General features: G+C 37.8%; 2 protein-coding genes across 5 annotated transcripts in view; both read right to left on the bottom strand.

Annotated features, from left to right (window-relative positions):
- LOC145990196 (proteasome subunit alpha type-6-like) overlaps positions 1–437 on the bottom strand; it is a 35,638-nt gene extending 35,201 nt beyond the window's left edge. For both annotated transcript variants that reach the window (XM_083125858.1, XM_083125859.1), the window contains exon 1: positions 306–437. In XM_083125858.1, the coding sequence (XP_082981984.1) occupies positions 306–381 (76 nt within the window). In that variant the 5' untranslated portion in view covers positions 382–437. The remainder of the gene's footprint in view (positions 1–305) is intronic.
- Positions 438–9,946: 9,509 nt separating this feature from the next.
- Positions 9,947–14,824, bottom strand: part of LOC145989804 (GRIP and coiled-coil domain-containing protein 1-like) — a 78,965-nt gene continuing 74,087 nt past the window's right edge. For all 3 annotated transcript variants that reach the window (XM_083125160.1, XM_083125158.1, XM_083125159.1), the window contains exon 12: positions 9,947–10,301. In XM_083125160.1, coding sequence (XP_082981286.1) covers positions 10,094–10,301 — 208 coding nt within the window. In that variant the 3' untranslated portion in view covers positions 9,947–10,093. The remainder of the gene's footprint in view (positions 10,302–14,824) is intronic.

The raw sequence follows: 14,824 nt of genomic DNA, 5'->3' as shown, positions 1-14,824 counted from the left end.
GAAGAATCCTTACGAATGCAGAATATGTAAGTATCAATGTGAAAAATACGAAAATAAGGGAATTAGAGACGTTTGGTGGTTACCGAAATTTTAATGTAAAAATGCAATCCTTTGTTTACCAATAATATGATATATTTGTACGAATAACTTTTAACAAGCAAGTAAAAGATTAATAAATGATGTTCAATTCATTGAGGGTTTTGACATTTACGACCATTCAGCACTTCTTATCATCTTACTACACGGCGTTCGAAACATTTCATATAGAAAATATAAAACTCTTATAAACGAAGTGTTGTACTTACCCACTTGATATAATCTACCCTCAGGAGAAAATATAGTAATATGTCTGTCAAATCCAGCACTCGTACCCCTAGCCATGACTACACAATTTCTCGGACAGCACAGCAGCAAAAAATGCAAACAACTAATCTGTGAAAAACGGGCAACCAGGCAACACAAGCGTCCTTTGTTGCACAATGCGGTAGCAACCTTTAGTTCTGACGTCACCGTAAAATACTTTCATTCTTGTGTAAAATGCCTAACTTGTTAGGTTAAGCTTCTTATATTTAGATGTCTTAGCATAAATAATACACTTACAGTGCGTTTATGCTAAGAAAACCAACCGTAACAGGTCTAACCTAACAACTTATACTTTAGTTTTCTGACGTCAGAACACGAAGTTGGTAGCGCATTGTGCGATAATAGAGGCCCGGCAGGGAAACACAGATTACTTCGCACAGAACACAACAGCATCGCGAAATTGTGTATTACAAATTGACCATCATCACATACTCTTTAAAGAAGATATTTCTCATTCAAATGGAATGAGTGATTGGTGCCTGACTTTCTAACAAATTGAAATATGATCACAATGGCTTATTTAATAAATAAGCTTTTTCTCCGAGTTATTTAGTCATTAAGTTAATGATTTGATGGTGTTTGACATTTCGTAATACATTTATAAAACTTGGTCATATGCAGTGTTGCTAGCACTGAGGAAATTCTAACCGCAATGATGAATCAATCAGGTGCAGAAAATGAAAAGGCAAACAAAGTCATTACAGTTCTTTTTACGAATGCTACAGCAGTGCATATTTGGAGTAAAAGAATATTTATTTATTTAAGTTTTCTTTTTTTCTTGGGACATTCGCACTCTTTTACCCCTGGCGCCGGGATTGGAAACATCTGACCAAAAAGAAAAGAAAATAGATTGATTTATCAACAAGAACATATCCTGGCTGTTAAACTACATTGCGTAGTGAGATTCATATGACCCTAATGCATTTCAGAGAACACTCCTCTGATTACGATGAGTAATGTGCAGTGACCTTGCAACTTAAGCCCCTATCACACGGAACTGGATTTCTAGTAGGAACGCTCTAGTTGACGCTGGTGGGTGGGTGGTGGCGGGGGGGGGGGGGGGGTAGGAGTCATTATAAGTACATGAAAAACAGCATCAGTTGTATCACGCATCTTTGAAAAGTCACGAGCCGCCGCTGGATGGGAGTGAGTTCTTGATGTTATCAGCACTGACCCTCCGCATAAATATCTGCCTGGGTATGATCAAAGTAATAAACAATAAAAAAATAAAACATCATCTTCGCCTTGCTTCCTCCAGATACGCACAAAAATTATATCAACCTTTTTAATTGGGTCCACATTGGAATTACCAGGAAAGACGACATGCGGAATTTTATGTTTGATGGATTAATTTTTTTAAAAAAATAGTTGGCTTTTCTTCACTTTTGGCTAATCGAAATGATGATATGATGAAAGTGATGAATGGACACTCACAAACATCCATCCATACCCAGGCCAGGATTTGAACCCGGCACCCCTGGCATCATAGCGCGATGTGCTAACCACTCCACTACGGGGGCCGGTTATTTAATAACGAGTATTCACAATCACTACCATACCGAGGTGACCAAATTTTAATGTAACAGTTTTGTAGGTTTTTAAAAAATCATCTATAGAATTACTGAACTGATATAATTAGTTGCTAGAACTATTTACAAGTTTTCTTCCAACATATACATTTTCACTATCAGTTATGCAGTTCTTAGGATTGACTTGCATGAATTTCAAAGAAGAGGAAGAAAGGGGTGGAAAGAAAGCTTGATTCGAGCGTCTCCGAGACCTATAATAAGGCAACCAAATTAAAGAAAGAAATTGCAAATAATCCAGTAGTAATTTTTTCTTTAAGTCCATATGCTCAAATAGGCTAATTGTCACTATAAACTGCAGTCTTAACGAGTGTTCATTGGCCTTCCACTGGGAATCTAAGCCAGGACCGCTTATTCATAAGGCAAGAGCATTATGCGATCGGAGAGATGATACATAAAGAAATCCATCAACCATATCATTTTATCGTAACATAAGATGCGCCCATCTAACAGGTGGATTACACTATTATTATGATTGACCCATGGAGATCCGCAGAATATTTTCCAAGGAGGGGCAAGCATGGTAATTTGTTCTGGGGGGCAAACAAGACATATTTCCCTCCTTAATAGTGCTGCTCCTCAATGAAACACTGATTTAAATTGAAGCTCTCTTGTTCCAATAATTAACATAAATTACTGTGAATGAAATGTTATACATGTGTGTAATGAATAAGTTTATGTTAAGATCCATTTTCCATGGGAGCATCCCCCTTGTCACCTTCTCCCCCTTCCAGACGCCCATGGATTGGCCTGAGATTTAAACTATTTCTTCTCAGGTATGGACCAATGGACCAAAATATTTGACACTTGTATAAAGCAAAGTCGTTGTTCGCGGAGTTATCTGTTTTGATAAAAAATGAAACATTGTGGAATTGAAATTACTACCTCAACTTTCGAAGTGCTATGAAATGTTGATACTCACTCGTTATTATATTTCAAGTCAATTTTCTGCTAGTTTTGACCATTGGTGACTGAGGTTGAATTGTAATTAGACGAACCTCATGAAGGGACGAACACAAACAAGCACGGAGACACAAAACACCAAAAGGAATATCTTGACTGTGGTTACAGGCACCAGACTCATTTGCCTACAATAATAAAGTTTCCAGGGTGTACTATTCAGGAGGGAGGTTGACATTTGAGTGTGTTCGAAAAGGTCACACTTACAGCACAAATAATCTGTGAAAAAGATACGAATTACTGGATACGATGATTATGTTTGATGAATCCCTTGCTTTCAAATCGCTTTCTACACAAGGTAAAAGGGAGATCTCGAATGAAAGAGAGAGAAAGACAGAGGGGGGAATATATGTTAGTCAAACTCACATAATGGCTTACGTTTGTACTGCCCACCCTAATTGATCAATATAGAGCTCTTTGCCCACCTGGTCGAAAAATTCTGGCGCCGTCCCTGGGTGAAACAACAGTTGACAGGAGAATACCACCTGGAAAGGAATGTTCCAGATAAACAACTTTTTAATATTCATGTGTCTGGAGGGGAGTGATTTTTGTGTTTATATATCTTCCTGTTTTGTACCTTATTTCATTTGTATTCTGTACAGAGTCTGAAGAAGACCTTGCTAGAAGTTTGAAACGTAATGTTTAGTTTATGTTTTATGTATTATATAATAAAATAAATTCTGCCTTGGTCAGCATATTGGATTTTTGTGGTTATCATGGAAACAAGGCTTAATGGTGTTATCATACAACTAAAACTGAACTCTGGGGTGCAACAGCTCTTGGAAGGGCCAAGGCCTGTCTGAAAAGCCACTTTTCATTGGGTGACACACAGTCAACACGTGAGCCACATCACTACTATTAACCAACTTTCAAGATCGGAGTGTGATCCTCGCAATGTGGGATCGGCACTGAGGGAACAGTTCAGTCACATTGAGCAAGGTGTGGAATGTAGGGAGGATGCTCCAGCACCTTCCGCCCAGTACATGCCAAATATTTGGTGCAAAGTGGTGGGGAGGAGTATTGTCTCGGCTTAAGCGTGGATTAATGTTTTTGAGAGCTTGATCAACTCTGGACAGGCACGCCTCATTGTACCACTTTGCACTGACTGTAATATGTTTTTCCAGCAACACATACTCCACAACTCCTCTTACAGCAAAAATGATGGCTACCATTCTCTTCGTCACGGATTTTGATTTTCTCAGAGACACGGACATGCTTTCATCTTCGAAGATCCAGATTTTGTTTTGGACTTTAGTGGGAACGTCATAATTAGGGCTCGGAATTTGAAGACCTATAAATTGCCAAAAAAAACAAAAAAGGACCTAAAAAAGGACATATAAATGTTATCCTAATTAATTAATAACTTCAGTTTTAATTACATATTTAATGAATATGGGCGGCACCTCCTTATCTGACTTGAGATCTTTGCAGGCACGTGCTGTCTGGTCGTATACACCAAGCTGAAAGCTTCAAAACAAGAGAAAGTTGCCACTTGCAGTGCGATCTTCCAGACAAGTTATGGTTAAAAGACCTTGTACCATACCTGCTTCAGTCGTCCAAAAATGTTTTTCTCTCGTTTCAGGGATGGTTCAAATATATATATTTTATTTCCTTACTACAAAAAGGATGTTTAAGAGGTGATGTACTGATGATGATTCGAATTGAGAATGGGCAGTAACAACGTAGTCGAAAGAAGGTGAAGTTGCAAAAAAAGCTGTTAAGGCCTTAATAAAGGCTAAAAAAGGACCAATAAGCCAAAAAACGCTGAAAAAGGCAAAAAAAGGACAAATAAAACCCACCTTTTTCTGACCTACAATGACCCAAAATGAACATATATTATGTTGGGCCTAGTCTTCAGACACTAGGAAAAAAAAAGGATTTTTCCTCAACTTCCGAGCCCTAGTCATAATAGTAAAGCCAGGTTTCATCACCTGTTAAGATGCTGTTGACATAGCGAGATGTTCAATTTTCAAACGTTTTGAGCATTTGGTTAAGGCATGGTATACCCAAAGGGAACAAACAACAAACCATTGTCACTTTATAAGATGGATGTTCAGAATGGTATGAATTGCCGATGCAGGAAGGTCCGAACACTCCTCTATTTGGCGATAGGTCACATGCCTGTCGGACTCGAGCATCTTCCTGGATGTTCTCCTATGTGACAGACTAGGCTGGGCATCCTGACCTTAGAGCATCTTCCTGGCTGAAATTTCCTCTCTCTAACTCCCGATACCACATGAATATGGTCATACGATGAGGATAATCATCTCCCAGCACAGGAGCCATTCCCTCCAAACACTACTAATCACTCAAACCACGCACAAAGTTGTAGCGCAAAATTGCACGTTATTAACTTTTTCACCAAGATGACAAGTTCTTTTCACTGCCACAGTTCATGAGCAACTAACACCCAAAGGTCATCCTGCAGGCTACAGTGCAGGTTTAAACATGCCTCAACTTGTGACAACGTGCAACCTATTGCAAAACATTCCTAGTACCCTTTGTACAGTATGTCCTCCACTGCAAGGGCGAAAAAGTGTTGCCTGTTTGCATCCAGCCAACAGTGAAGCATGGCTATAGTTCAGTGATGGTTAGGGTTGTTATATGTCCCCGATTTTCAAGGACAGTCCCACAATTGTATGATTTGCCCTGGTGTTCCAAAAAGTTTCTTTGGGATGTGGTAATGTCCCAGAATCAGGTGGGAAATCAGATACGGTTCAGACTATACTTTCATGAACATTATTTCTACAAGGATTGGAAAGAAAGTAGTGGCAACACTGTCGTCACGTTGTGTATGATCAAGAGAGGGCATTGCTGTTCCCAGTATGTGTAGAAGGAAGGCATAGCTGTTAACATAATCATTATTAGAGAGAACAGCGTGCATTGATTAAGATTAAAGAGATTATAGATTTTTTAAGAAAGATTACATGCTTATATCCTTAAAAATTATAACCAAATTGGAGAATACTGCACTAAATTATAAAACATTTATAGATATATCAGATTGGTGAAATTATTGGTACTTTTACAAATAAACCAATACGTATGCTGATAATGTCTGTATCGACCAATACTAAGAGACTACCAAATAATCTGCCCCATCCCTTATATATAAGGGATAGGGGGGGTGGCATAGGGGTGGATCAGGAAAAGTAGAGAGAGGAGAAAGTGAAGCTACCCTTTTCTTTCACTCTCTCTCTTGCCCCCAAACCTTAGGAGATAAAGAAAGAAAAACAGAGAGAGAGAGAGTTTCTTTCTCCTTTCTCTCTCGCTCCCTCTTTCCAATGGAGAGGGAGAGAGAGAGAGAGAGAGAGATAAAAAATCCTCTCTTTTTTGCGGGGCATTGGCTCTCTTTCTCTCTCTCTTTCTTGTGGGGGGAGCATTTTTTTTGTTTACAGAGAAAGAAAGAAAGAGAGAGAGAGAGAGTAGGACGAGAGATACGGGGGGGTGGCTTCCTTCTTTCTTTTTTTAGAGAGGGTGAAAGGGGAAGGACCTGGGAAAAGAGAGAGACAGAAAGAGAGAGAGAGAGAGGGAGAGAGAGAAAGAGAGAGAGATATTCTCAACTTCCCTCTTTCTTCCTTTTTCTCTCATTCCTTCTTTGTAGAAAAAGAAGAGAGAGAGAGAGAGAGAGAGAGAGAGAGAGAGAGAGAGAGAGAGAGAGAGAGAGAGAGAGAGAGAGAGATAATCTCATGCCCCCATTCTTCACCACTCTCTTCTCTCTCTCCCTAATAAGCGAGAGAGAACGAAAAGAACAAAGTAAAGAGGACAAAAGATAGAAAAGACTAAGTGTCTCTCTCTCTCTCTACTGGAAGGAAGGAAATGGTGCGGGGGGGGGGGGTTGTGGTAGGGAGAATCTCTCTCTCTATCTCTCACTTCCATTTCCTTATCCTCTCTCTCTCTCTTTCAGAGAGAGAGAGAGAGAGAGAACTTTTTTTAAAAAAAAAGAGGAGTGGGAAACCACCAGGGGGGGGGGGCAAGGTGTCCATCCCCCAAATTACCCTCCCCTCCCCCACACCTAGGGGTGTTAGGGATGTCTGGGGGAAAAACTCTTTCTTATTCTCTCTCTCTCTCTCAAGAGAGAGAGAGAGAGAGAGAGAGATAGAGAGAGAGAGAGAGAGAGAGAGAGAGAGAGAGAGAGAGAGAGAGAGAAAACCGGTTCAGTCTTTTTTCTTACACCGAAGATGCAGCGATAGACTGCGAAAATTATATTTTTTTCCTTTCTCCTTCTTTGATTTTTATTTAGCCCTTTTGGCCCTCCTTGCTTTTATATATATAAATACATAGTAACTTTGCCTGCTGGTAGCCAACATTTATGCACGAGCAAGAAAAAAAATTAGTTTGTAATAAGAGAAGAAACTTAAGCCAAGCGTTAGGTTAACCTTGCAGCAGGTTTTCGCATATGTAGATCCAAACGTGCGCGCAAGAATATAGTTCCACTGAGACGGGTTCTATTCCGACACAACTGCATACTTGCAAGAAAACAGTTATTTAATTTGTAAAATACAGACAAAATAATACATCCATTAGCAGGTATGGACTTGATCGGTTGCAATCACTGTGCAGACGAACTTGGATCCGCAGATTCGCCAACTGGAGTTTGTATTGAGCTGAGGAATCCCTGAAGCCCAAGTGCGAGTCGAGCAAGACTGAATACGTTGCAGAGCGCGTGGAATCCGTGATACCAGTGTTGCACATCCCACTATTTTAACCCTATGTTTATTGTGATTAATAATCGTGCTATACAGCGGCGAGAATGGCTGAATCAAGCAAGGTCTCCTGTTCAGCGAGTGTTATTGTGAGCTTCATCCGAAGGGAAAAGCTCTTCAAATCAAGCAAGTTGTTTAAAATGCATAATCCTCCTTACGGAAACAAGATCAAAGTAAAACAGGGCGTGAGGTGATTTGCCGTCAATGGGCGCACGAACTGTATCCCGGGTGTTGAATGATTTGCGGTTTGAGTTTAGGAAGAGGAAACGATTGTTTGTTGTTTGACTACAAAAGAATGTACCCGGTATTAAAAGATATCCCTGTGAGAAGAAACATGTTTATTATTTGGACCAGACGTGCTTTAACTCTGGGAAGGGCGTGGGCGTTATATTGATTTTTTTTTATATATATATCACCATGCAAAACCACCGCCAGGGCTGAAGAAACCGACGAGAAAGGGAGAGGGGAAGGGGGAGGCTTATTGTTCCACCCACTGACAGCAATGACGTCTTTGTTGAAGGCGCATATATTTACTGTTCCGTGCAAGGAAAGGGATGGATGATTAGCAAGAAATGGACAGACCAAGATTTGAATCCTGGTTTAGTGAAGTGGTTCATAAATTGTAACCAGAATAATAGCAGCAGACAATGCACCTGATTGTATATATCCACAATAACAAATCATACTTTTTTTTTTGCTGGTATAACTTGAAGTGCGTGTGTCTTACAGTAACAAAGGTTTTCATAAACGTATTATTTTATAAACCAAAAACAATAATTTGTCATTAAATTCAAGAGGGCCTGTCGTTGTTTACTTATATCTTTGTTTATTTTATTTTTGCGTGCTCGAAATATACACACATGCTCATGGGCGTCCGGAAGGGGGGGCAAGGGGGCCGTTCCCTCCCTGGAAAATGAAAGTCAACCTAAAATTATGTATTTCACATATATAATTTCATTTTAGCCACAATAATATGTGTTAATTATTGCATTAACACAATAAATTCAAATTTAAGCAATGTTATTAGGGAACTACACTCTTTTGGGGGAAATGTGACTTGTTTTTTCCCCTGGGAAAAATACTCTCATGTTTCGAAGATATTTCGCATTTATATTAAGTAATGACACATTTTTTTAAATAATTTATGCGCCGAAAGTGCTTCTAAAATGTTATGTTTCAGGAGACAAAAAGAAACACAAATATATTCCGCTTGACATGCATGCGGGTTTTGATGTGTTGTGCGGTTGGCAATACTGTGGATTTTCTCAGTGTCTGCGATGTAAGCAGCTCGGCGGTTGAGGCAAGACTGGCACGGAAGAATCTGTGCTCAGTTCCCGCGCGGATTGATACATAAAACCTGCTGCGAACTTAGCCTGACGCGCGGCTTAGCTAACTATTTTTCATTGGCCGAGCCAATACCATCGGAAAATATTGAACTTGGGATTCTTTGATTACAAGGCACTCCATGATACAGCTGGTAACTTTTTCCATATATTTTTATACATTTTGTGCTCATTATATATTATACAAACTATCAGATCAAACTTCTAAACCAGAATTTAAGTAAATTATTTCAAGAGGACAAGATTGGAACACCTTAACAATAGAGGAGAGGTGGAAGACCAGCAAAAAATGGATGATGTTGATTTCAAGAACTTAGAGAGACTGGTTTATATATGTCACTGATCATTATGCATCACATGCTTTTGACTGGGTTTCTTCCCCAATTTTACGAGTGGAGGGAAAGGGAGCCAAAGAAAGGGTCTATTTAAAAACACAGGGCCTGTGGCGTCAGTTCCACCACTCCAAACAGTGTTGGCAGGAAAACACTGCTTTTTCCTTTCTGCTTTCTGTGCTGTGCTTGGCAGGGGCAGTGTTGCTATACGAAGGGCAACTTCCCTTGGTGGAGGAGAATCCAGGTCCAATTTTAGGTAAAAAAAAATTATGAAAAATATAGACTGCTGGAAAATTTTAAATTGTTGGACTTTTTGTTTGTTTTTCTTGCACGACTACACTTACATTTAATTTCTATTAGATCTAATTAATCTAGATGGGGTTTACAGTAAATATATGCAAAAACTAATGATTGTTGTGGTAAGCCATGTCAAATTTTCAGAATACGCCACTGTTACAAGGTGACAGCGTTACTACTAAATCACTGGGAGACTCTGGCTGTCATGACTAAATTTGTATCACTGTTGTGTGTGTCATCATGGGAAACTGACATAGAAACAGTACCAAAACTTTTCATTTCACTAAGATTCTTAACCATGGTTAACTGTTAAAAAAAACAACAATCAATAAAAATTATTTAACTTTTATTATGTGAATAATACTGATATTAGTTTATTAAAATAAATGTTTATATAAATATTGTCACCATAATTAAATACAAAGACCTTTTCCCCATACATACTTCTGGAATTCTTACAAAAATAACTTTACATATCACATTGGAATCTACATTTGTGCAACCTCTCACTTTCCTGGAGTGGTTTGGTACCACCAACTGTTGGTGTAATGATTTCGTACTTTCTCAATTTCTGAATTGGTGAACCTAAGAACTGCAGCAATTGCATTGAGCATATGCTGCTTAGAACTGGGATCATCGGTTGATAGAAAACTCAACACCACATTCTTCAAGTACTCAAGATTTGCACCTTCCCTGGATTGACAGCGATCTAATCTGTAATAGAGTAAATACATGTAATTAAAAAAAATCAAATTAGGAGTACAATATTTGTATTTTGCAGGGATTGAACTAATATAGGTATAGGCCTCCTCGATGGCATTGTGAGAATGTCATTGAATTTTAATCGAGGGGTCCCAGGTTGAATACCTGGTGGAGGCACATGGTGGATTGCTTCCCACTTTAGACTGTAGGTGCAGTCCCGATTAGCCTTTCTGTTTAATAAAGATGGCTTAAAAAAAAAAACATACGTATATCTGATATATCTATAAATAAGACTGAACTGTAGTGCAAATTCTGCCATTTTGTTATTATCTTTATGGATATAAACATATATTTCATATGCTATAGCTTTGTAAAGTAAATTAATGTTCATCTTGGTCAGTCAATATCCACACATTTGGGTTTTTGTGCATGCAAGTCAATAGTGACACATTTGTCAATTATATATAGTGCATATTTAACCTTGTTGTTGCTGCAGGGCAAACATGGCTGCCCCATGCTCCAAAGAAGAACACCGAGCAGCAATTAGTTCTTTGTGGTCTGAAAGGTGTACCACCAAAAACCAATGTGCAGATGACTTGCCACTTCAATGACAGTTTCTAGTCACATTGTCTGTCACGTGCCAGTTTCACACGACACAATGAAGATTGCAAGGAGGAATGGTTTCTCGAAAGCGACGATAGATGGCAGCATGCCATATAAAGAGGAGCAGAGCAAATTGTAAAAACTTGGAGCGGAGAAGAGGGATTATATATATTATAGTAAATTGAGAAATATATAAAAGAAGAGTATAAATACTATAGAAGAAGTAAATAGAATGTTGTATATAGTAAATTAAAATAATTAATAATATTGTCGCATACGAAACGTTTAGGGAAGTCCTTAAGTAAGAGAACGAATTCAGAAATGTATCTCTTTTAATTTCTCTGACGAGGAGAACATCGTCAGTGTTTTGGTTGTTTGTCCCCGGTGGCGCTGTGTCAATTAGACACCCCGTAGCACTTTACGGTTGCGCTTCTTTTGTAGTCGCACTGGGCCATTGGCAGCGCTTGTTATTATCCATGGTTATTCCCCTTTGGTCGTTACATAGGAGGTGGCGCTAGTGTCAGTTTAGTCGACCCTACTCCTTTATATAAGTATAGCTTGTATCGTTTGCCAAACAAACGGGGGAAAGGGAAAGAAAACATATATAGGGCATAAAGAAAAGGAAGCGAGACGACGCAACTAGATTTCTTATATATAGAAGAAATAATAAAAGAAGTATTTTCCATAATCAAAGAAGAAGAAGCTTATTTCTATAATCAAAAGAAGAAGAAGCCTATTCGATAATCAAAAGGAAAAAGAAGAAGAAGCTTTTTCCATAATCAAAGAAGAAGAAGCTTTTTCCATATTAAAAGAAGAAGAAGCCGTTTCCATAATAAAAGAAGAAGATTTTTCCATATTAAAAGAAGAAGAAGCCTTTTAAAAGAAGAAGCCATTTAAAAGAAGAAGAAGCCTTTTTGATAATAAAAGAAGAAGAAGCCTTTTCGATTATACATATATTTTTTCTCTGTATTTTGTCAAGTCCTCGGAATATAGATCCGCATTTTACTATATCCTCTTGGCTATAAAACGCTTTCTTATTTGGAATTCTCAAATAAAGAACCTATCCCCCTGAGATTAAGATATCTGTAGCAGTGGTAAATAACATTTAAGTACGTACCCACAAGGGGCGTAGCATTAGTGGCGCCAAACGTGGGGCCTTACCTTACCCACGAATGAGACGTAGCATTAGTGGCGACCAACGTTGCGGCTAGCAGATTTGTGAATAAGAAAGCAAAGAGAGAGAAAGCCAAGATGGAGAAAGAAAATAAAGTCGAGGACGAGAACGGAGAAACTACAGTGAAGGAAAAACAAGAGAAAATAGAAAAAAAATGACCGTGATGGAAATGTTCCAGAAGTTATCGATGCAGATAGATGAACACCATAGAAGGATGATGGAGATGCTTGACGAAAGGAATAGAATGGAAAAAGAGCACCACAGAAGGATGTTGGGATTGTTTGACAAAAGGGAGAGAATAATAGAAGGAACAATGCTGTCGATCGAGAGTACGAGTTTAAAAATGAATAGAAGAAGCGAAGACGAGGTTTCAGTGATTAGAGAGGAAAATAAACAAAGAAACGAAAATTTGGAGAAAAAGCTGATTGAAAATAAATCTCAAATAGAATGAGCTGTTTCAAGAACATAAGAAAATGACAGCAAGACAGAAGTAGATGTTTCCAGAATAGCAGAAAATGAGGACAAGATACAAGAAGAGAAGGTCCTGATAGAAGATAGAAGTTGGAAGAAGAAAGAGGAAAATTCCAATGACGAGCATGACAGTAAGATAGAAGAAGTAGCTATAAAGTTACGAGAAGAAAACACTCAGGAACTTAAAGAGGTCAAAGAAGAGGAAGATGAGAAAATAGAAGAAGATGAAAGAGGAATTGAAAGAGATGAAAAATTTAGTTGTCAATGTAATAATGAAGAGATCCATGTCGAAGTGAAGATGATAGAAGAAAGTTCTAGTGACGAGTCTCTGACGGAGGAAGAAAATAAGCATAAGCCGAGCAGAAGATGTAAACAAAGAAGAAAGAAAAGTAAAATGAGATTTAGATATATTCACGTAAAGACATGGAAGAAGAAGAAGAGAAAGAAATTAAAAATAGAAAAGAACCTGAAGAAAGTTAAGAATATGATAAAAAGGGTCGACATAGATCAAATGGATTTTGATGCTACTTCGACAAAAAGAAGGAAGAAGAAAACGAGACGGAAAAGACAAGGAGAGCATGCATTTGATGAAGATGTAGAACAGAAGAAGTCTTGGCAGAAACCAGATTGGATGAAGAGAGAAATGAAAGTATTTTTTTTTACTGGAAGAAAGTTGGAAGAGGAGGAAGAAGGATCTTGAGAAGAATAGAAAAGAAAATAGAAGAAAGAGAAGAAAAAGAGGAAGAGAAAAAGAAAACAAGATAGTGACAAGCAACGAGTATTTGAAAGAATCGGAAGAAACAAATAAAACTGACTAGTGCAAAGTAAGGAGATGTTATGATTTATATAGACTGGCAAGCGTTTCTAGAATTATTAAAGTTGTATGAAAAGTTCTAGTTCACCAGAAGAAAAATTCGTGGAATTATTAGTTTGGGCAAATATTAATGATCTATTTGAGAGAAGAAAATTCTAGTTCTTTAATGTTAATTCCTGTAAAAAGATATATATATGATAGCCATCGTTGGAGGAAAATCTATTTTGCAAGTGATATCTTAAGAAAGAATAATAACTGTTAATTTATGTCACCACTCCATTGAACAATGAGACCGATAGTGGAAGATCAAACCTGTAAAAGAAGAGATGCCAAAGAAAGTAATATGGAAAATGGATGTAAACTTTTCAATTGTACGAACAGAAGAGAAAGAAGAGAACAGTTAGGCACAGAAGGAAGTTAATCATGAAGAAAACTCTAAGGAAAAAGGAGAAGATAATATAGAAGATCGAACAGTATCAGTAAAATGAATTCTTTCTAAGCTTAGACGACTAAAGGTCATCGTGTATTTAGAAAAGTGTAAAAGAAATGGGTTGTAATCCCAGAAAATAAATATATCTAGATACATGCTGATATGGAATTAAGGCTGATGTGAAGAATTATTGTAGCTGATGGAAACACTTAAATGATCAACTTAGAGAAGAGAGAGAGTTCTTTGAAACGGAAAAATCTGAGCTAACTGGTAATCTATAGAGAGATTGCTGGAAGAAGAAAAGATTGAAACGAAAATTACTATTTTGGCAGGACATCGTCAGGTAAAAACTATCTTGGAGAAATTAGACGAGCAGACTTGCAGGAGATGAACTATTGAAGAATTATATTTTGTATTTAAAAATAACTTAAGATGTCACGAATATTTCCGGAACGGTGAAAAGATATCTAGAAACGAAAATAGAAAGAAGAGACAAATCGAGAGATGAGGAAAAATGCTGCATGCCAGGAGATATAATTTCACAGTGAAAGTGAAAAGCATTGTAAGCTGTAGAAATGAGAACCAATGAGAAAAGTCAAACGAGATGTAGAGAAAGTGGAAAAATTTATCTATTTCCAAAATATTTTTTCCTATATATAAATTTTTATCCTCAAGGAGGGGGATATTGTGTCACGTGCCAGTTTCACACGACACAATGAAGGTTGCAAGGAGGAATGGTTTCTCGAAAGCGACGATAGATGGCAGCACGCCATATAAAGAGGAGCAGAGCAAATTGTAAAAACTTGGAGCGGAGAAGAGGGATTATATATATTATAGTAAATTGAGAAATATATAAAAGAAGAGTATAAATACTATAGAAGAAGTAAATAGAATGTTGTATATAGTAAATTAAAATAATTAATAATATTGTCGCATACGAAATGTTTAGGGAAGTCCTTAAGTAAGAGAATGAATTCAGAAATGTATCTCTTTTAATTTCTCTGACGAGGAGAACATCGTCAGTGTTTTGGTTGTTTGTCCCC

The sequence above is a fragment of the Lepisma saccharinum genome, chromosome 7 (assembly GCF_977018435.1).
Source record: "Lepisma saccharinum chromosome 7, izLepSacc3.1, whole genome shotgun sequence".
Classification (NCBI taxonomy): domain Eukaryota; kingdom Metazoa; phylum Arthropoda; class Insecta; order Zygentoma; family Lepismatidae; genus Lepisma; species Lepisma saccharinum.
The sequence above is the reverse complement of the archived record's forward strand: the minus strand, read 5'-3'. Positions and strand labels throughout refer to the sequence as shown.